The 23,723-nt window shown below is 49.5% G+C and overlaps 1 protein-coding gene across 1 annotated transcript in view; it reads right to left on the reverse strand.

Moving 5' to 3' along the window:
* PIF1 (PIF1 5'-to-3' DNA helicase) overlaps window positions 1-23,723 on the reverse strand; it is a 118,251-nt gene that overhangs the window by 41,476 nt on the left and 53,052 nt on the right. Inside the window, exons 8-9 of the mRNA XM_075002974.1 lie at window positions 14,512-14,618; window positions 6,546-6,633 (exon numbers count right to left, since the gene is read on the reverse strand). Coding sequence (XP_074859075.1) covers window positions 6,546-6,633; window positions 14,512-14,618 — 195 coding nt within the window. The remainder of the gene's footprint in view (window positions 1-6,545; window positions 6,634-14,511; window positions 14,619-23,723) is intronic.

Genomic DNA, 23,723 nt, shown 5'->3' on the forward strand with positions numbered 1-23,723 from the left:
GGGGGAAATGTCCTCAGGAACCACCACTTCGTCTGGAGAGGATGAGGAGGCATCACTGTGGTATCTCTCCTCCAGTTCCTCGGGATCCTGACTGTATTGATATGGTTGCCCTTTTGAAGCTTCGAGGTGAGGCTCAAAATCTTTTGATCCAGCCTCTGATTGGGAAACTTGCGGTGTTCCCCCCGGTGGAAGCTGTGCTCTGTGGCGTTGAGGAGGAGTAGACGGAGATCTATGGTGAGATGCTGACCTCCTATGTTGATGCCCCATATAATGGTGGCAGTCATAGCAACAGGGACAGGGGCCCAGTGGTGGGGACCTGGACCATGACCCTAAGATGTAAGGGTGATGCAGCGAATGCCGTGACCGTCGAGATGACACCGACGTATGGGGAGAGCCTCTGTGAGAATACTCATAGGGGTCTCTGCTAGATGATGGAGAGAAGCGTGCAACTTCATGAGATGGACTTTGGAGAAAGGGAGATGGACGTCTGTGGCAGGCTGAAGGTGTTGCTGCTCGTCGAATCTCCGGTGGGGATCGTGGCGATAATGGCAGCGCAATTACCTCAGGGGAGGGACTGCAGTGCCGGGTCTTTGCTTCAGCTTTTTCTCTTTCAGGAATCACTGGTGGTCTTATCGGTGCTGGCAGGCTCAGCACCGTAGCAGGTGCTGTGCTAGTTTCCGCTGCCCCCAGTGCCGTCATCCCTGGTGCCGCTCGGAGTGCTTCGCTCAGCCCCGTAGGGCTTCGTGCCGAGTGTTGCTCCGGTGCCGTTGGAGCCGAAATGCTCAGTGCCGCAGTAGCCGGTGCCGGTCTGTCCAGTGCCTGCACGGCTCTCGGTGCCGTTTCCTTAGGAACCGTAGGCCCCTGGGCGGGTACACGCACCACAGCTTTCCCAGAAGTAGCCAGCATGCCCGGGCCCTTTGTTTCGCTCGTCCCGCTCCCAGAGGTAACGGGCAGGGATCGAGCAGGAGAAGCTTTTCTCTTCTTCTGCACAGAGGAGGTCAAAGAGGCAGCCTTCCTCTTGTGCAATCCTGAAGAGCCCTCCTTATGGGGCTTCTCTGATGAGGCAGGTTGAAGTGCTTTGTCAAACAGCAGCATTTTCAACGTCATCTCTCTATCTTTCCTAGCCCTATTCGTTAATTTAGAGCAATGGGAGCACTTCTGGGGAACGTGGGTCTCCCCTAGGCACCGGATGCATCTGCTGTGGCCATCCGAAACAGGCATGGCCTCCCAGCAAGATTCACACTTCTTAAAACTGGGGGACGACATTGTTAAAATTTAACTGTCTGAGTCCTTAAGTGCTAACAGCACACTTAACAGTCTATTTGCCAAACAATAGCAACCGTTGGCCTTTGAAGGCTTGACAAAACTAGCGGGCCCGCCTGGAGGCCACTCCAATCCTTAAAACAGTCTTTACTTCTAAAACGAACTATAAACAGGGTAAACTAATACTATAATAACTATATAATTGCTAACTATTAATATTATAACTATTAACACGAGTAAAATAGGGTTTATCTGTCTCGGGCGTTGGAGCCAGAGAGAATTCTGTCTGCAGCCGTTGGCGGTTGGGAAGGAACTGGCGGGGACCAGATCGCGCACGTGACCGTAAACGCGTGAAGAGCCGACACGCATCGGCGCATGCACGACCCGACGGAGACTGCTGAAGAATTTCCAAGCTGCGGCGCCGGGGCGAGCCCAACACCTACTGTGGAGCACCCATGGGAACCACTCGAAGAAGAACCTGCAGATATCACTTGGAAGTCCTTAAGAGGCATCACCAATGCTGCCTCAGCAAAATTTTGAAGATCAAATGGGAAGACAAACACACCAACATTAGTGCTCTGGAAGTGGCAGAGACCACCAGTATTGAAATAATGATCATCCATCAGCAACACCGCTGAATTGGTCATGTTATCCAGATGCCCAACCAGAACCTCCCACAACAGGTTCTGTTCCCTCTGCTGAAAGGAGGATAGCATAACATAAGGAGGCCAACAGAAGTGTTATAAGGACTTGCTGAAGGATAACTTTGAGAAGTGCAATATTGACATTGACACTTGGGAGACACTCACCAGGGATCACTCAAAATGGAGAGAATACTATCCCTTGCTTACTGCCAACAAGCTGAGGAGGACTAGAGGCGCAGTAGGAAGGAGAGACAGTCTTTCAGTCATGGCCAACAGCCTCCTTTGGTACCTGGAAAAATCTATCCTCACTGTAACAGAACTTGTGGTTCAAGCATAGGCCCAATCAGCCACATGAGGATACACAACTCCCATGGAAGATGATCACACTTGGAAACAAAAAGCAGTCAAGTAGCACTTTAAAGACTAGCAAAATAGTTTATTAGGTGAGCTTTCGTGGGACAGACCCACTTCTTCAGACCATATGGTCTGAAGAAGTGGGTCTGTCCCACGAAAGCTCACCTAATAAACTATTTTGCTAGTCTTTAAAGTGCTACTTGACTGCTTTTGGTTTTGATAGTGTATAGACTAGCACAGCTTCCTCTCTGTTACACTTGGAAATGAGTGATTAAAGTCACCTAATCATAGAACACCAGGACTTGAAGAGACCTTGAGAGCTGGCAGACAGCTAAAAAATGACATGGGAGGGAGTGACACCTTAAAATGGCTGCTTTTTGGAACAGCTGGTTCTGCAACCCGCAAGAGGAGAGGCAATTCCTAAGTTAGTTCTAAATGGAGCACAGGATCTGTTCCAAGAGGTGAATGTAGCTGTGCCGCTTGAAAATAATGACAATATACATAATTAAATTTAACACCCCTGTGGTTGGAAAAAAAAACACCAAAGCAGCCCAACACTGTGGTATTTAATTTCAGAAAGGGGAATTAAACATAAATGAGGAAGTTAAACAGAAATTTGAAAAGGTATGTTGCCCAAAATAACATCCCTGCAGTCTGCATGGAAACGTTCAAACCCACCATCATACAGGCTCAACTGAAATGTATACACAATATTAAAATCATAGTAAGTGCTGTCAGGGCTGAACAACCAAGTAAAAGAAGCAGTGAGAGATAAAGTATTGTGTAAAAAGTGGAAGTTAAAGCCTAGCAAGGAAATTAGGAAGGAGCATAGCTCTGGGAAATGAAGGGTAAAATATAATAGGAAGGCAAAAAAGAGAATTTGAACAGCTAGTAAAAAGCTCAAAAACTTATGCCATTTTTAAATAAAGTATATTAAAAGCAGGAAGCCTGCTAAACAACCAGTAGACCACCAGACAAGTCATTTGAGACATTCTTTTTGGCCGTGTCTGCACTAGCCCAAAACTTCAAAATGGCCATGCAAATGGCCATGTCGAAGTTTACTAATGAAGCGCTGAAATACATATTCAGTGCCTCATTAGAATGCCGGCAGCTGCAGCACTTCGAAATTGATGCGGCTTGCCGCCGCACAGCTCGTCCAGATGGGGCTGTTTTTGAAAGGACCCCAGCAACTTCGAAATCCCCTTATTCCTAACAGCAGATAGGAATAAGGGGATTGCGAAGTTGCTGGGGACCTTTAGAAAAGGAGCCCGTCTGGACAAGCCACACGGCGGTGAGCCGCGTCAATTTCAAAGTGCCGCGGCTGCCAGCATTCTAATGAGGCACTGAATATGTATTTCAGCACTTCATTAGTAAACTTCAAAATAGCCATTTGCATGGCCATTTCGAAGTTTTGGGCTAGTGTAGACGTAGCCTTTAAGTGACAAATCTGAGGAACTGTCTCAAACTGAAGTGTCATTAGAGGAGGTTTTGGAACAAAGTGATAAACTGCACAGTAACAAGGCACTGGGACAAGAGAACATTCACCCAAGACTTCTGAAAGAACTCAAATTTGAAATTGTGGAACAACTAACTGTTGCTTGTAATCTATTCTTTAAGTCATCTTCTGTACCAAATGACTGAAGAATAGCAAATGTGACACCAGTTTTGAAAAAAAGGCTCTAGAGGTAATCCTGGTAATTACAGGCTAGGAAGTCTAACTTTTGTACCAGGCAAATTGGTTGAAACTATAGTAAAGAACAGAATTATCAGACAAATATATAAATATAATTTGTTGAGGAGGAGTCAGCATGTCTTCTGTAGAGGGAAATCATGCCTCACAAACCCACGAGAATTCTTTGAGGGAGTCAACAAGCATGTGGACAAGAGGGATCAAGTGGCTCTATGTATCAGAGAGATAGCCATGTTAGTCTGTAGCTTCAAGAACAAGAAGCCTTGTGGCACCTTACCGACTAACATATTGTAGACTAACAGACTAAAGATGCATCTGATGAAGAGGGTCTTTGCCCACGAGAGCTTATGCTTCAAAATATCTTTTAGTCTATAAAGGTGCCACAAGACTTCTTGTTGTTCAAGTGGCTATAGTATAGTTAGATTAGCAGAAGGCCTTTGACAAGGATCCTCACCAAAGGCTCTTACGTAAAGTAAGTTGTCGTGGGATAGGAGGGAAATTGTCATGGATTGATAACTGGTTAAAAGCTCAGACAATCAAAGGACTGGTGAGAGGTAACCAATGGTGTCCCCCAGGGATCCAAACTGGGACCTAGCCTATTCAATACACTCATAAGTGATCTGAAAAAAATGTTAAACAGTGAGGTGAACAAATTTGAAGACAGTACAAAATTTATTCAAGGTCAAGTTAAGTCTAAACTAAACTGCAAAGAGCTAAAGGGATTGCACAGAACTGGGTGAATGAGCAACAAAATGCAAGATAAAATTCAACGTTCATAAATGCAGAGTAATGTGCATAATAAAATATAATCCCATATAGTCATACAAAATGATTGGGTCTAAATTAGCAGAACTCATCAATAAAGAGATCTGTGAGTCATTGTGGATAATAACCTGAAAATATCTGCTCTTTGTCTAATGACAATCAAAATACATAACAGAATACTGGATTCATTGTAAGACTGTAAATATCCTATTTCCTCAGTAAATCAATGGAATGCACACATATATAATAAGGTATGCAAATTTGGTCACACTAATCTCATAGATATATTGGATTTGGAATTAATTTAAAAGGAAGATAAGGGTTTGGTTGATCCAGGAGAAATGGGATGTGCCTGGAATGCAACTGGTTTCTAATAAAACAGAAAGGGAAGACTATTCTCTATAATGACCACACTGAGGCTGCAGAGGATATGGTATGGAAAGTAGGGTTAGTTACACTGTATAATGACCACAGGGGGGTAAACAAGGGGCCAGAGATGGGGATCAGGACAGCTATAACTCCATTAAGGCAGCAGGGGTGGAGAAAGAGACGGCTATCTACCATCTATCTGAGTCAGTGTGTGTGTGTACGCACACATATGTAAGCGTGCATCTGTCTATCCCCTGACTGGGGCACATTCACCCCTCCCTGAGTTGTGTCTGCTGCAGCTGCAGCAGCCATTGAGAGGTGCTTCTCACCTGGCCCCAAAATGCAGTGGTGAGAGAAGGCTGAGGCAGCTCTCTCCCCTCAAGGAAACCTGAATATTAAACCCCTCGCCCCAGCTCCACCCCAGAGCAGTGATTTTACATGACTTGAAACAAAAATTAAGTTGAGCTGAGCAAATTTGGGTAAATCTTCTAGCACATTCATGTAGGAATTAGATACAGGGCTCCTATCAGCTAACTGCTAAATTATCTGCCAGAAAACAAGAGTTTTCAAGTGCCTAAATACACACTAGAATCTCGTTTAATGTTCCCCCCCCCAGCTCCCCCATCTGAAACAGCATCCCAGTCTATATGGACTTCTCATGGTAAGCTGCTGGCAGGCTGATAAACAGGTTGTTTACCTTTTGTCCACAGGCTAGCCCACCTGCAGCTCCCATTGGCTGTGGGTCACTTTTTCCAGCCAAATGGAGCTGCAAAAAGCAGCGAAGGCCACAGGGATTTGCTGGCTGCTGCTTCCTGAGGCTTCTACTGGCTGGGAACATTGAAATGCATCCAAAGAAGCTGCATGAAGCTGTAGATATGGATACATGGTAAACAATCAGTCTGGGACCTCGCTACCAGCTTACTCTGAGCCACCACAGGATGCCCACTACTGCTGTAAAACACTTAGAGAAGGCATCCTCAAGGAGGGGAATGAACACAAAGCCAGAAACAGAGCAGAGAAAACATGGAATAGTAGGATGAAGGGGGTTGAACATGGCACTGCTGAAAAGGTGTATTTATTCATGGCGTGGGAAAAAGCTGCAAGAAGAGAGCTTGAGCGCACCTGGTCAGAAACCTAGTGAGCAAGTATGCGGAGTCAAAGAATGATTTAAAGCATATTCCACAACTCTTTAAGCAGTGATAGCTGGGGGCTTGATGTGATTCTTGGTTTTCACCAGGCAGAACTTCATTTTGCAAATATGACTACTCTCTTCCTCTCCCCTCTCCTTCCGCCATGAATTGCCAGTAGGACTAAGTCGTAAGTGCATCATATAGTCTTGCCAACCCTCCAGAATAGTCCTGAAGTCTCCAGAAATTAATCTTTAATTGAAGATTGTCATTTGATGCAGCCTCCAGAAATACATCTAACCAAAATTGGTAGCCATAACATTACATACTCACCCTTCCCTTCAGTTTCAAATTCAACCACAACCCCTCGTGCCCCATTCACCAGACCCCGGGACACATCCAGGTTCTTAGTAAGAATAACCTAGAAGTGGAGAGAAAAGATGACTGGATTTGGTTGGTTCTCCTGCCTTACAGCCCCGTTCATTCACCTGCCTTGCTCCATTCTGCTCTTATATCAGAGGCTTCAGAATAATTGGCCTATGCAGTTAATGCTACTGTGGGACCTAGCAACAGTAGATGAAATCGCTTCACAGCGATGCCATCCCAGAGCCCCTAGCTGTTGAGCCCATCACCCATTTACTCTGCGTATCCCTTTAATTGATTTAGGAAGATTGTGAATTAGTTCTGTATACAACCGGAGCCACATTTTTGTGACATGTAAGTCTCTGGGTATGATCATTCTTCACACTCTAGCAGCTGACAGGAACTTCACAGAAACTGAAAAGTGGGCAGTGAACAATTCTCTAATGCAGATAATATAGGATCATCGTAAGTAAGTCTATAGTGGTAAGGTAATGCACACTGGGAAAAATAACCCCAATTATGCATACACTGTGATGGGGGCAAATTTAGCTACGACAGATCAGGGAGGGAATCTTGGAATTATGGTGGATAGCTCTCTGAGGGCATCCACACAGTGTGCAGCGGCAGTCAGTAAAGCAAATAGGAAGTTAGGAATAATTGAAAAAGGAATAGAAAATAAGACAAAGAATCTTACTTCCCCTATATAAAACTATGGTACATCCACATCTTGAGTAGTGCGTGCAGATGTGGTCTCCTCACCTCAGAAACGATATATTGGTGTTAGAAAAGGTTCAGAAAAGGGCAACTAAAATGATTAAGGGTTTGGAGACTGGGACTTCTCAGTCTAGAAAAGAGGAGACTGAGGGGCGATACGATAGAGGTATATAAAATCATGAATGGTGTGGAGAAAGTGAATACAGAAAAGTTATTTACTTGTTCTCATAATATAAGAACTAGAGGACACCAAATGAAATTAATGGGTAGCAGGGTCAAAACTAATAAAAGAAATTTTTTCTTCACACAGCGCACAGTCAACCTGTGGAACTCCTTACCAGAGGACGCTGTGAAGGCCAGGACTCTAACAGAGTTTAAAAAAGAGTTTGATAAATATTTGGAGGTTAGGTCCATAGATGGCTATTAGCAAGGGGTAAGGTATGGTGACTAGCCTTTTGTTGAAGGTGGAAGATGGATGGCAGGAGACAAATCACTTGATCGTTGTCTTCAGTTCACCTCCTCTGGGGCACCTGGATTTGGCTACTGTCGGCAGACAGGATACTGGGCTAGACGGACCTTTGGTCTGACCCAGTGTGGCCATTCTTATGTTCTTATGACCCTCAGCCCCAAACACCAGTGTACAGGGTGCTGCAGGGCTCCTAAGATGTGTCTTAGTCCATAAGCACTTAAGGATAGGCTGATCTAATCTATGTTTAGAGCTGAGAAGCCTACAATCCAAACAGTGGTTTTAAATTGCCTTTTCCTCCAGTTCCAATCCCATTTGTATTTAGTGATTTTGTATTGTGTGCTGCCAGTATCTTTTTTCTCTTAGACACAGAGGAGGCAGCCAACATAGTCAGCCAGTCTCAAGCAGAGATTGAAGACTGAATGCAAACCAAATGGCTTTCATCAGTCTGAATCAGACTGCAGAAAAGGGGAAAGAAAGGTTACTCACCGTAGTAACAGTGGTTCTTCGAGATGTGTCCCCGTGGGTGCTCCACATTAGGTGTCGGGCTCGCCCGGTGCCACAGATCGGATCTTCCAAGCAGTTTCTGCCGGACCGCGCATGCGCCGGTGCGCGCCGCTCCCTTGCGCGCTCCTGGCCACGTGCGCGATCTGGTCCCTGCCAGTTCCTTGACCAACCGCCTCGGATGTTCCTGCAAAACACTAAACAGAGATCCGAAGCGGGGAGGATGGGCGGGTAGTGGAGCACCCACGGGGACACATCTCAAAAAACCACCATTACTACGGTGAGTAACTTCTCTTTCTTCTTCGAGTGTCCCCGGGGGTGCTCCATATTAGGTGACTACCCAGCAGTAACCCAAGATAGGAGGTGGGTAATCGGATTATGTGCAGCTTGTCCCCAAGAGGACCGCTGTCGAGAGATGGGTATCCTCTTGGAATACCCTGTGAAGGGCGTAATGTTTGGCGAAGGTGTCATAGGATGACCAGGTCACCGCTCTGCAAATGTCTTTTAGCGCAACGCCCTTGAAAAAGGCTGTTGATGCCGCCACCGCCCTAGTGGAATGAGCCCAGGGCATGGCCAGTAAAGGAGTCTTTTTGAGTTCGTAGCACATTTTTATGCAGGAAACAATGTGCTTCGAGATTCTCTGCGAAGAGAGACCTTCTCCTTTCGATTTGGGAGCGAGAGAGACTAGGAGTCTATCCGTTTTCCGGAAGGACTTGGTCCTGTCTATATAGAAGGCTAGCGCCCTCCTCACGTCCAAGAGGTGTAGGCACGCCTCTTTGTTAGAGTTATGAGGCTTTAGATAAAACGAGGGTAAAACAATAGGTTCGTTAATGTGACACTCAGAAGAAACTTTAGGAACAAAGGCTGGATGCAGCCGTATGGTTACCGCCTCCTTGGAAAAAACAGTGCAGGGTGGCGTTGCCATAACTGCCGCAAGCTCGCTCACCCTGCGAGCTGACGTGATTGCGAGAAGAAAGGTCGTCTTTATCGTAAGGAGGCGGAGGGAAACCGTGGCCAAAGGCTGGAACGGTGGTCCCATTAGCACATTAAGCACCAGGTCCAAGTTCCACGAAGGTGGAAGCGGTTTCCAAGGGGCGCATAGGTTTACCAACCCTTTGAGGAACCTGGTAACCATGGGATGGGCGAACACCGTGTGCCCTTCCTCTTCGTGTCTGAACGCCGAAATGGCGGCAAGGTGGACCTTTAACGAGGATAGTGAGAGTCCTCCTCTCTTGAGGTCCAGTAAATACTCTAATATTACAGGTATAGGCACCGAAAGGGGGGCTAGCTGTTTGGTAGAAGACCATGCCGTGAAGCGAGTCCATTTCTGCTTGTAGGTCTTCCTGGTGGAAGTCCTCCTGCTACTTTCTAGGACTTGTTGCACTTCCTCCGTACATGTGCTCTCTAGGGAGCTGAGCCATGGATTAACCACGCTTGTAGTTGCAGGCCTTGGGAGTGCGGATGCACTATGGACCCCTGGGCTTGCGTGAGCAGATCCGGCGCCACCGGAAGGGGCATCGGTGGACGGTCCGACATGCGCAGGAGTAGGGGGAACCATTGCTGTCGATCCCACGTTGGGACTATCAGGATCATTCGGGCTCCTTCCCTCCTGGCTTTCTGCAAGACTTTGTGGATCAGCACGGTGGGAGGAAAAGCATAAAGCAGGGGGCCCCTCCAGGAGATCGCGAATGCGTCCCCCAGGGACCCCCGTCCCAGTCCTGCCCTGGAGCAGAATCGTGGGCACTTCTTGTTGTGTTGAGTGGCAAACAGGTCTATCTGGGGAAAACCCCATGCGTGAAAAATCGGTCGTAGCAGATCAGGACGGATCTGCCACTCGTGCATGAGTGCGAAACGCCTGGTCAGCTGGTCTGCCTTCACATTGTGAGCGCCTGGTAAGTACGAGGCTTTCAAGATTATATTGTTGGCGATGCACCAGTTCCATAACCGGACTGCTTCCACACATAAGGCACGGGACCGAGCTCCTCCTTGCCGATTTATATAAAACATGGTGGAGGTATTGTCTGTACTGATCCCGACTACTTTGCCTTGTATATGGTCTCAAAAGTGTCTGCAGTCGTTGAACACTGCTCTGAGCTCCAGTATATTGATGTGCAGTGACTGCTCCGTGGAGGACCACAGCCCTTGAGTCACCTCTTCGCCCATGTGCGCTCCCCACCCTATGAGGGAGGCATCTGTAGTAAGAAAAACCGATATTTGTGGTTGGTGAAAGGGTACCCCTGTTAGCAAGTTCTTGGGGTTTACCCACCATTGCAGGGATTTGCGCACCTCTGCTGTGGGCGACACCACCCTGTGAACGGTGTGTGCTGCCAGTTTGTATATGCTAGCCAGCCAGTGCTGCATGCTGTGCATGTGTAACCTGGCGTTCTGTACTATGAACGTCGCTGCTGTCATGTGGCCCAGCAGCTGTAAGCACGTCAGGACCGGCACCGTAGGGCTGAAGGTGATGACTTGCACGAGGGAGCCGATGGCCCGAAAGCGAGTCTCTGGTAGATACACTCTCGCTGTAATAGAATTTATGCGTGCCACTATGAACTCTATGTCCTGTGTGGGGTCTATCTTTGATTTTGCCAGATTGATAACCAGGCCGAGCGAAGAGAACGTGCCTGCTGTGACGCGTATCATGCGTAGTACCTTCTCCTTTGAGGCCCCTTTGAGTAGGCAGTCGTCCAGATACGGGAATATAAATACCCCCTGTCTGTGCAGGTAGGCTGACACCACTGCCAAGGTCTTGGTGAAGACTCTGGGGGCCGAGGAGAGGCCAAACGGTAGGACCTTGTATTGAAAATGTTCTTTGCCTACCATGAACCGGAGGAATTGTCAGTGAGCCGGATGGATAGTTATGTGAAAATACGCATCTTGTAAGTCGAGGGCTGCGAACCAATCTCCATCGTCTAGTGCCGTAAGGATGGAGGCGATTGTGATCATCCGAAAGCATTGCTTGTGCAGGTACCGGTTGAGGCCTCGATGATCTAACGTGGGCCTCCAGCCTCCTGTCTTTTTCTCCGTGAGGAAGTACCTCGAGTAGAACCCTTTCCCTTGCAGTCGCTCTGGCACTCTTTCCACTGACCCTATGAGCATGAGATGGTCTACCTCCTGCTTGAGCCTCGCTACATGGGAGGCCTCCTGGAGGTGGGGCCTGGGTGGAGGTCGTGGCGGTGGGAGCAACTGGAAGGGGATGGCGTACCCTGTGGCTATGATCTCCAGCACCCATTTGTCTGTGGTGATCCTTTGCCACTGGTCGTAGAATGGTCGGAGGCGATGGTGGAATAACCGCTTCGGATGACCTTGTGCGATGGTAGTGATGGCGCAGCCCTGGATCTGTGTGTCAAACTTGTGGCCTTTGGCCCTGCCCCGAGGACGCACAGCTCTGTTGGGAACGTCACCTGGGAGTTCTGTACTGCTGGTGCTGTTGCTGTCGCCCTTGCTCGTAACCCCTGTGGTACTGGGGACGCTGTTGCTGGTACTGGTACCATCTTTGTTGAGGGGAGTACTTTTTCTTTCTGTATGGAGGGGTGTAAATCCCCAGGGTCCTAAGTGAGGCTCTTGAATCTTTACTGGAATGAAGGACCGAGTCAGTTGATTCAGCAAACAGCTTCTGCGAGTCGAAGGGAAGATCGACTATCTTTGCCTGCAGATCCCTCGGTATACCCGAAATCTGGAGCCAGGACTCCCTTCGCATCACCACTGCCGTAGCTGTGGAGCGTGCTGCTGTGTCCGCAACATCCAGGACGATCTGAACTCCCGTCCTCGAGGCCGCGTAGCCTTCTTGCACGATGGCCTTGAGCACCGGTTTCTTGTCCTCTGGAAGCGGGTCCATGAGGGAGGTTAACCTAGTGTAGTTGTCAAAATTGTGGTTCACTAGATGCGCTGCGTAATTTGCCATTCACAACAGTAGAGTGGAGGAGGAGTAGACCTTTCTGCCGAACAGCTCTAGCTTCTTGGCATCTTTGTCTGTTCCCCCTGTCTTGAATTGAGATGTCTTTGATCTTTGTTGCGACGACTCCACCACCAAGGAATTTGGTTGTGGGTGGCTGAACAGGAACTCCATGCCCTTCACCAGCATGAAGTATTTCTTATCCGCTCTCTTGTGGACAGGCGGAATAGTCGCAGGGGTCTGCCATATCATAGTGGCGGACTCCAAGATTGCTTCATCAAGCGGTATTGCTATTTTGGAGGAGGCCGGAGGTCTCAGATTTTTGAGGAGCTTATGGTGTTTCTCTTGCACCTCTGCTGTCTGGATGCCTTGCGTGAAGGCCACCCTCTTAAACAGCTCTTGAAACTGTTTGAGATGGTCCGGAGGATGGACGTCCCCCGGGGCCATAGCCTCGTCCGGGGAGGAGAGCGAGGAACCACTAGGGTACGCCTCTCTGGACCCTTCCAGTTCCTGTTGGTGATGGTACATCCGCTCGCTGGAAGCTTGCAAGGGAAAATCTCGGGGTTCCATAACCAGTTCCCCCTGAGATACTTGAGTCTCTGTCCCCGTTCGCGATTGCCCTCGGCGATAGAGGACCGTCCGTGGGGATCTTTCCCTGGTAGATTGCCGGTGGTGTCTATGCCCCGCGTGATAGGGGCGACCATGGCAGCATGGGCACTGTTCTTGGGAAGGTGACCTAGACCACTCCCTTGGTGCATACCCTCTGCGTCTGGGGGAGCGAGATCGTCGAGAGACCTGGGACACTGGAGAGAGCGATTTGTGATAGTACTCCAGCGGCTCAAACCCCAGGAAGGGTGAAGGTGGTCCCAGCCAGGGCGAGGCTGGTTGTAAAAATGGAGACGGGGGCTCCGGGTAGGCTAGGGGGGACCCCTGCCTTCTAGCTGGAGTCTGCAGCATGAGTGGAGGGCTGAGAGAAAGCAACTCTGCAGCCCTGTCTGGAGAGGGGCTGCGGTGCCTTGTTTTGTGTGCAGCCTTCCCCCTCCCTTGAGGGGGTAGCTGCGCCCCCTGATGTGTAGGGGATCTCGGCCCTGTCCACGCCGTGCTCGGCACGCTTATGGGCGGTGCCGCACGGGCGGTGTCCTCCGGTGCCTGCAGGCTGCGTGCCTGCGCGCTCTGCACCGCCGGTTCCCTGGGGGTTGGTGCCGCTGCTTGCGGTGCCGCCGGTACCGGCGCTTGTTTAGCCGCCGCCCTGCCTGCGGTGCGGGGCGGCTGTTTGATTATCAGAGGCTGAGCCGCCTCCACGTGGCTCTCCGTGCCGCCGCCGATCAGCTGTTGCTGCAGCTGGGGGCTGTGCGCTCCTCCCGTCCCGCTCGCTGTTGCTGCCGGCAGGGATCGGGCTGGGGAGACTTTCTTCCGTTTTTGCGCTGATGGGGTGAGGGAGGCGGCTTTCCTTTTATGGGCCCCAGAGGGTCCCTCCTGCTGCGGCCGCTCCGGCACGTCTGGCTGGAGGGCCTTGTCGAAGAGCAGCATTTTAAGCCGCATCTCCTTGTCCTTCCTTGCTCTGGCTGTTAATTTTTCACAGAAGGAGCATTTCTGCGTGACATGGGACTCCCCCAGGCACCTTATGCAGTGACTGTGCCCATCAGACGCTGGCATTGCCTCTCGGCAAGACTCACATTTCTTGAATCCTGAAGAGGACATTGTTGGTGAGTCTTTCAGTTGTTAATGGGGTACTTAGCACCTTCTCTGTGCTGTTTTCCCCCTCTCCGATAGCCTGCTGCGGCAGGAGGGCTAATGGCCCTAGGCTCCTGGCCTCCGGTGCTCCGCTTGTTACTAGGACTGGACTGAATGCCGTCCCGCTTGTTGTTTCTTTTTTTTTTTTTTTTTGAAAACAACAACTGGCTAACTTAACAGTAGCCTAAGAACTTGAAAACTTTAAAGAAAAACAGTTAAAACCATTGAATACGCTAACTTGGCCGTAGCCTAGTCGGATTCCGTCTGCAGCCGACGGCGGTTAAGAGGAACTGGCGGGGACCAGATCGCGCACGTGGCCAGGAGCGCGCAAGGGAGCGGCGCGCACCGGCGCATGCGTGGTCCGGCAGAAACTGCTTGGAAGATCCGATCTGCGGCGCCAGGCGAGCCCGACACCTAATGTGGAGCACCCACGGGGACACTCAAAGAAGGAGGACATCTTATGAATAAATGCAATAACCTGTTTAGAACAAAGTGAGGGGTGCTTCCATTTCATGCCCAATCCTCATTCCTGTGCGGATATCCTTTAACTCTTGTCCCAAATACTAACTATAATTCTTCTGTTCTGTTTGCCCTTATTCCCTACTGACTATATGTACACTTACCTGGGCTCCTGGTTTCAACTGAATACAGTGACCTACTGGACACTGAGCATCAATAGCTTTGACTTCCATGGGATCACTGTCCACAGCCTCATAGGAGCGCATTTCTCCTGGTGAGGAAGGAATCAATACAAAACATGGGCTTACTATCAGAGTTATCTCACAAAGTACCTACATATAGGGGAGGACTGGCACTCACTCCACACAGCAGGTTTCTCCAGACTGCTCTGGAAGGGTTCTCAGTTTCCATTCTGAACTAACCTCTAGATCTTCACACACATCATCCAGAAAGGGTCGCTTCCAAACAGCAGGAAGGTCCCTGCTGGCCCTCCCTTACCACCTACTTAAACTTAAATAGACTTTCATGCCCCCCCACCCCTCCTTTACCATCATCCGACCCCCCCCCCCAACCAAAAGTTCAATGCATAATTTAAAATAAACACACAAACTTGATACAAAAATGTTATTTAAAATTAAAAATAAGCATGAATAGTTTTTCTTGGGCCAAAAATTTAATAAAAATGCAATTTAACACCAGAAACAGCAGAAACAAAATGTATTTAATATGAAGGATGACACTGCATTTTCTGCACAAGTAGGGAAATCCTGGGTTTGAAAGATGAAAGGGCGCAACACAAATAGTTTTTGACATCCAGTCAATTTCTTTGTTTCATTTTTAATGTGAGTAAATTTGGAAAGCTTTTTTCACAGGGGTATATTTACAAAAATGGAAGAATAATATGTAGCACTTCTTCCTCAACTTTCAAGTACATTGGGAAATATTTTATCCAAAATTCCTCCAAGCATGAGTTTTCAAAATTCTTTTACACCTGAAACATATTCTATTTCGAGTGCTTGTTCTTGCAATACTTCTGGCAATGTATCAACATCAACACTGAATTAATTGCTTACTAATTTATGAATGGGGTCGCAAGAAAAGTTGTCTGGAAAATAGTGGATAGCAGACTGAATTGAGCTGTGCCTCACTGCCCCGCCCTGAGCTGCACACCAAACACTGAAACCTTACTGTCCCCACCCCTGCAGCCACCAGGCCCCCTTACCTCCTGCTAGCCCTTGAGCCCTACTGGGCTGACACCAGCCCAGCCACAGGCTGCAACGGCTGGTCCCAGGCCCCTGATGAACATGGCCTGGGCCCCATGGGCACCAGCTCCACCCCAAATGGGCTGCTGGCATGACCCCAGAGCTGCAGGTGCAGCCCAGGTCCTGCATAGACCAGGTGCAGCCCTGGCTGGGTTGGCAGACACTGCACTGGTCCCATCCCAGCCCGGAGGCCGACTATGGACCGGCCACGCTAATGGCACAGTTCCCACCTTACAGATGCCTGGTGCAGCCCCAGCTGGCGAGCTGCCTGAGCCCTGTGTCAACCGCTAAAGATGCCCATACCAGCCACCCACCCACCTGATCCTTGCACTGCCAGAGCCATCTACCCACCCACCAGCTGCTGGAGCCAGTTGCCTACTCGCCCACCAGCCACCAGGGCCAGCCACCTACCTGCCAGCTGTCCGAGCTGCCCAACCAAACAGTGGGTCAGCTGCCAGAGTCCCACTCTGCTGGGGCCAGCCGCCCACTTGCCAGCCCAAGCTGGGGCCAGCCAACCGACTTCCCACAAGCTGCCCACCTATGCCCTGCCCCTCCCCTCTCCCAAGCCAGGCACTACCAGCCCCCAACTCTTACTCCATCTCCCTCCCCTCCCTCCCTTGAGCCAGGCTCCCCCAGCCCCCATCTAACCCCATCCTCGTCCTCCCCCCCCGCAACCCACATTCCTTTACAGGAGGCAGCTAGCTCCATGTGGGTCTTTGCCAGCAGCGTGCTTTTTATAGCAGCTGTGCCAGGTTGCCCACATAAAATAGCAGGGGCTGAGAGCTGGAAGCAAAGGCCAGCTCTTTCTTGGAGAAGGGAAAACGAAGAGGGGAGTGGGACTGGATCACTTCACACCCCCCCTGGAACTTCTTCGCCTCCCAGTTTGGGAAACCATTATCTAAGGGTATGTACACAATGTAATGGAAGCCCAGTCTTTGTGGGACTGAAGTCAGTTGACTCATGTTTGGGAACCCAGGACTGGAGCATCTACATTGTATTTTAACACTACATTAATACTTCTGAATGTTGATAAGTGTAAAGTAATGCACACTGGAAAAAATATTCCCAACTTTACCTACAGAATGATGGGAACTAATTTAGCTATAACCACTTAAGAAAGATATCTGGGAGTCATTGTGGATAGTTCTCTGAAAACATACACTCAACGTCAGCAGTCAACAAGCAAACAACGCTAGGAATAATTAAAAAGGGGATGTAGAAGAATATCTTACTGCCTTGATTTAAATCCATGGTACGCCCACATCTTGAACACTGTGTATAGATATGATTGCTTCATCTCAAAAAAGATATATTGACATTGGAAAAGGCTCAGAAAAGGGCAGCAAAAATTATTAGGGGTTTGGAATGGGTGCCATATGAAGAAAGACTAAAAAGACTGGGAATTTTAAGGTTATAAAAGAGGAGACTAAGGGGGGATATGATAGAGGTCTATAAAATCAAGAGAGGTATGAAAAAAGTAAATAGGGAAACTATTTATTTGTTCCAATAAGAACTTGGGGTCACTAAATGAAATTAATGGGTAGCATGTTTAAAACAAAAAGGGTTTTTTTATTATTTTATTTTATTTTATTTTTCCCACACAGCTGGCATGTGGAATTCCTTGTCAGAGGATGTTGCGAAGACTAGGACTTTAACAGGGTTCAAAAAATAAAACTAGATAAATTCGTGGAGATTAAGTCCACCAATGGCTATTAGCCAGGATGGGTAAGCCTTTGTTTGTCAGTGGCTGGAAACAGATAACAGGAGAGAGCTCACTCAATGATTATCTGTTCCAGTCACGGCCTCTGGGGCATCTGGTATTGGTCACTGTTGGAAGACAGGATACTGGACTTAATGGACCTTAGGTCTGACCCAGTAGGGCTATTCTTATGTTCTAACCCATGCTTGAATCTAGGGCTCTGGCACTCACACCTCAGAGTGGAGACTCAAGCCAAAGTAATCCCACCCCAGACTCCCTAGCGTACCTCCTTCCCTCTACCACCAAGTAGCGTGCCCGTTCTAACCCCAGGACTGTGGTGTGGCTGTGGGAAAACTTTACTGTCTGAGCTGCAGTTTAAAGGAGAAGTGGACAGTCAATCAACCCAACCTGCTGAGCAATCATTTTTGGTCTGCAATTGTAGCCACAAGATAGAGAAGGCACTTTTTGAGTCACTGCTCTTACTTGTACCTTCATGTCTGTGTTAGGAAACTGACAGCATTCTTGAGACACTATCAGTGTTTTCTGTTACAAAAGGGTCTGTTCTTAATACAGTGGATTGCATATTATTGGGATAGAGTGAACTAAAAAAAAAACCTTTTTTCATGAAACTATGAGATGCTTTTGGCTGACTCTTGGGATCCAAGTCATAGGGGGCCGTGTGACACTATACCCCATATTCTTCATACAGATATTTTCATTATATGAATATGGCATAACTATAGCAACAGTTCCCCATCAGACTCCTGTGGATCCCTGCGCTTCCTGGTGGTTCCCTGTTGTGCCTCAGAGACTCACAGTGGCCCCTTAACTGCCCAGCTCTTTCCAGAGGCTGGGGTCTCTGCCTAATGCACCCTTCGCATCATAGGCAAGTCCAAAATGGGGAGGATGAAGCCAGCCCCTCCCCTGCAGGCCTTTGCCTGCTCCAGCAACATAACCCTCGGGGGCAGGGTGCGGGGAGTCCAGACCCACCCTCTACCCTGGACTCTGGCCCAGGCTCCCTAAGAGGACAAGAGGTGGTTGGCTGGGCCTTTGCCCCTGCTCCAAAGTAGCAACCTCATCCTGGGCCATTTCGCCCAGCACTTCCCTGCGGTACCTTCTTGTTTTGTTTTGTTTTGTTTTGCTCTGCTCTAGCCTTCTCCTCAGTACACCTTCTAATTCCTTCCCCCCGCTGCCTGGTGGGGACCTTTTTATAGGAAGTCCAGGGTCCTCAGTTGGCCATGTGTGCTTATTAGACTCCGCTGTGGCTGACTCCTAATGAGGCCCCAGATGCCTGCCCTAAATGGGTTTATTCAGGGAACAGAAAAACATTAGCCTTCCAGCCAGCATATCTGCCTTCTAGCAGATCCCACTAGCCTACAAGCAGAAGCCTGCCACATTATGTTTTACGCAAGGTGGATCATGTGAGGTGTCATTGGAAAAGTTATGATATATTATGATTATCCTTATTGTACACATTTATCATTTTTGTATGTGTACTTGGAACTATAATCTATGTACCAATTATAACTTCATTTACACCTGGGGAATGCCCATCACACTGGATGCAATCAGCTTGGACAGGCCATTAGGGGGATTAATGAGCCTTTGAAGATGGTAATCTCCCCACCTGCCTCAAAAGTTCCTGAGACACTGCTAACAACCTTGACTCCTCACTGCTTTGACACTGCAGGGTCATGTGATCATGTCATCTGATACTGGACTTCATCTTGGACTACGAGCATGTTTCCACTAATAGGAGTAAGGATCAACTGGGAAACAGAGGAAAAAGACAGTTACCTATTTCTGTACCTGATGTTCTTTGAGAAGTGTTGCTCATGTCCATTCAACATTGGTATGTGTGCTTGTCACATGCATCAGTGCTGGAAGATTCTCCCTCAGCAGTATCTGTAGGAGACCAATGCAAGTGCCCGTAGAGTGGTGCCCATATGCCATGTTATATAGGCTGCCAGACCCTCCTTCCCTCTCTGTTCCTTCACATTGGAAACTCCAACATGGAAGAAGGAGGATGGGACATTGAATGGATATGAGGACCACATCATCTCCAAGAAGACATTTCTTCAAGTGCTTGCTCATGTCCATTCAACATAGGTGAGGCTGAGCAGTATCTTCAGAGGCAGGGAGGACTTGAGGGATATGCTGACAGCAAGACTGCACTGCTGAACCCAGCATCCTCCATGGCCTCCTGCATGATGGCATAGTGCAGGGCTCGGAATCACCCACCAGCAGAAGGCTAACATTCCAACAACAATTATTTCCTTATATTTTTGTTTTTCCTTTACCCACCTCTCTGCCCTTAGGGCTCCCTAAATAAGAACATTGTAGGTTGCAAAAAGAAAACTTTGTTTATTAGTTAACATGCTTTGGGGTTGGGTGTGGTGGTGAGGGTTGTCACACGGCTGGAGGCAGTTTCATAAAGGGCAAGGAAAGAGCATGGATGTGTGTAGGGGGAGGGGATGCCAGTTAATGGAAGATGATTCTGGACCCTGTACACTCATTCGTAAACTTGGTTTTCAAGGCATCCCTGATTTTCATTGCATCTTTCTGTGCTCTCTTGTTTGCCCTTGAGTCCAATTGCTGACAATTACTGTCGGGGAGATCTGCCCCTGCCACCCATGCTGGCATGGAATTTTCTCCCTGCACCTCACAAATGTTACAAAGAATACAGCAGCCCCCAACAACAAGGGTAATGCTTTTTTTCACTGGGATCTAAGCAGGTCAGAAGGCACCTGAACCTGGCTTTTAAATGGCCAAAGGCACATTCTACACTTGCTCAGCCTGTAGTTGAAGAACTCCTCACTGAGGTCCAGGGTGCCTGTGTAAGTTTCATGAGCCAAGGGAGCAAGGGGTAAGCAGGATCACTAAGAATCACAATAGGCACTTCTACCTCCTCAATGTTGATTGACTGGTCTGGGAAGGAAGTACTATTATGGAATTTTCTAAACAGACCAGAATTCCCTTAACCCTAATCCTAACCCATTTACAAACTGTTCCCGACCACCCCACCTTGATGTCATTGAAATGACCATTGTGATTCACCAATGCCTGCAACAAGAAAGAGAAAGAGAAGTTACTCACTGTAGTAACGGTGGTTCTTCGAGATGTGTCCCCGTGGGTGCTCCACAATAGGTGACGGGCTTGCCCGGCGCCGCAGACCGGATCTTCCAAGCAGTTTCTGCCGGACCGCGCATGCGCCGGCGCGCGCCGCTCCCTTGCGCACTCCTGGCCATGTGCACGATCTGGTCCCCGCCAGTTCCTCGACCAACCGCCTCGGGTGCCCCTGCAAAACACTAACAGAGATCCGAAGCGGGGAGGATGGGCGGGTAGTGGAGCACCCACGGGGACACATCTCGAAGAACCACCGTTACTACGGTGAGTAACTTCTCTTTCTTCTTCGAGTGTCCCCGGGGGTGCTCCACAATAGGTGACTAACCAGCAGTAACCCAAGATAGGAGGTGGGTAATCGGATTATGTGCAGCTTGTCCCCGAGAGGACCGCTGCAGAGAGACGGGTATCCTCTTGGAATACCCTGTGAAGGGCGTAATGTTTGGCGAAGGTGTCGTAGGATGACCAGGTCGCCGCTCTGCAAATGTCTTTTAACGCAACACCCTTGAAAAAGGCTGTTGATGCCGCCACCGCCCTGGTGGAATGAGCCCTGGGAGTGGCCGATAAAGGAGTCTTTTTGAGCTCGTAGCACATTTTTATGCAGGATACAATGTGCTTCGAGATTCTCTGCGAGGAGAGACCCTCTCCTTTCGATTTGGGAGCGAGGGAGACTAGGAGTCTATCCGTTTTCCGGAAGGACTTGGTCCTGTCTACGTAGAAGGCTAGCGCCCTCCTCACGTCCAGGAGGTGTAGGCGCGCCTCTTCATTGGAATTATGAGGCTTTGGATAAAACGAGGGTAGAACAATAGGTTCGTTGATGTGAAACTCGGAAGAAACTTTGGGAACAAAGGCTGGATGCAGCCTTATGGTTACCTCCTCCTTGGAAAAAACAGTGCAGGGTGGCGTTGCCATGACTGCCGCGAGCTCGCTCACCCTACGAGCTGACGTAATTGCAAGAAGAAAGGTCGTCTTTATTGTAAGGAGGCGGAGGGGAACCGTGGCCAAGGGCTCGAACGGTGGTCCCATCAGTGTGGTAAGCACCAGGTCCAAGTTCCACGAAGGTGGAATCGGTTTCCGAGGGGGGTAGAGGTTTACCAACCCTTTGAGAAACCTGGTAACCATAGGGTGGGCGAACACCGTGTGCCCTTCCTCCTCATGTCTAAACGCCGAGATGGCGGCAAGGTGGACCTTTAACGAGGATAGCGAGAGTCCTCCTCTCTTGAGGTCCAGTAAGTACTCTAGAATTGTAGGTATAGGCACCGAAAGGGGGGCCAGCTGTTTGGTAGAACACCAAGCCGTGAAGCGAGTCCATTTTTGTTTGTAGGTCTTCCTAGTGGAAGTCCTCCTGCTACTTTCTAGGACTTGCTGTACTCCCACTGTGCATGTGCTCTCTAGGGAGCTAAGCCATGGATTAACCACGCTTGCAGTTGCAGGCTTTGGGGGTGCGGATTCACTATGGACCCCTGGGCTTGCATGAGCAGATCCGGCGCCACCGGAAGAGGCATCGGTGGACGGTCCGACATGCACAGGAGTAGGGGGAACCATTGTTGGCGATCCCACGTTGGGACTATCAGGATCATCTGGGCCCTTTCCCTCCTGGCTTTTTGCAAAACTTTGTGGATCAGCACTGTGGGAGGAAACGCATAAAGCAGGGGGCCCCCCCACGGGATCGCGAACGCGTCCCCCAGGCACCCCCATCCCAGTCCTGCCCTGGAGCAGAATCGTGGGCACTGCTTGTTGTGCTGAGTGGCAAACAGATCTATTTGGGGAAAACCCCATGCGTGGAAAATCGGCCGTAGCAGGTCGGGACGGATCTGCCACTCGTGTGTGAGCGCAAAACGCCTGCTCAGCTCGTCTGCCTTCACGTTGTGCGCACCCGGCAAGTATGAGGCTTTCAAGATTATATCGTGGGCGATGCACCAGTCCCATAAGCGGATTGCTTCCGCGCATAAGGCACGGGATCGAGCTCCTCCTTGCCTGTTTATATAAAACATGGTGGAGGTATTGTCTGTACTGATCCCGACGACTTTGCCTTGTATGTGGTCTCGAAAGTGTTTGCAGGCGTTGAACACCGCTCTGAGCTCCAGTACATTGATGTGTAGTGACTGTTCCGTGGGTGACCACAGTCCTTGAGTCACCTCTTCGCCCATGTGCGCTCCCCACCCTATGAGGGAGGCATCTGTAGTGAGAAAAACCGATATTTGCGGCTGGTGGAAGGGTACCCCTGTTAGCAAGTTCCTGGGGTTTACCCACCATTGCAGGGATTTGCGCACCCCGGCTGTGGGAGACACCACCCTGTGAACGGTGTGTACTGCCGGTTTGTATACACTCGCCAGCCAGTGCTGCATGCTGCGCATGTGTAACCTGGCGTTCTGCACTACAAACGTCGCCGCTGCCATGTGGCCCAGCAGCTGCAAGCACGTCAAGACCGGCACCGTAGGGCTGAAGGTGATGACTTGCACGAGGGAACCGATGGCTCGAAAGCGAGCCTCTGGTAGGTATACTCTCGTTGTAACCGAGTTTATGCGAGCCCCTATGAACTCTATGTCCTGTGTGGGGTCTATTTGTGATTTTGCCAGATTGATAACCAGGCCAAGTGAGGAGAACGTGTTTGCTGTGACGCGTATCATGCGCAGAACCTCCCCTTTCGAGGCCCCTTTGAGCAGGCAGTCGTCCAGATACGGGAAAATAAATACCCCCTGTCTGTGCAGGTAGGCTGACACCACTGCCAAGGTCTTGGTGAAGACTCTGGGGGCCGAGGAGAGGCCAAATGGTAGGACCTTGTATTGAAAGTGTTCGTTGCCTACCATGAACCGGAGGAATCGCCGGTGAGCCGGATGGATGGTTATGTGGAAGTACGCGTCTTGTAAATCGAGGGCTGCGAACCAGTCTCCATCGTCCAGTGCTGTAAGGATGGAGGCGATCGTGGTCATCCGAAAACGTTGCTTGCGCAGGTACCTGTTGAGGCCGCGAAGGTCTAAGATGGGCCTCCAGCCTCCTGTCTTTTTCTCCGTGAGGAAATACCTGGAGTAGAACCCTGTCCCGTGCAGTTGCTCCGGCACTCTTTCCACCGCCCCTATGAGCATGAGATGGTCCACCTCCTGCCTGAGCCTCGCTACCTGGGAGGCCTCCTGGAGGTGGGGCTTGGGTGGAGGTCGTGACGGTGGGAGCGACTGGAAGGGGATGGCGTACCCCGTGGCTATGATCTCCAGCACCCATTTGTCTGTGGTGATCCTTTGCCACTGGTCGTAGAATGGTCGGAGGCGATGGTGGAATAGCCGCTTCGGATGAC

The sequence above is a fragment of the Carettochelys insculpta genome, chromosome 9 (assembly GCF_033958435.1).
Source record: "Carettochelys insculpta isolate YL-2023 chromosome 9, ASM3395843v1, whole genome shotgun sequence".
In the NCBI taxonomy this organism is placed as follows: domain Eukaryota; kingdom Metazoa; phylum Chordata; order Testudines; family Carettochelyidae; genus Carettochelys; species Carettochelys insculpta.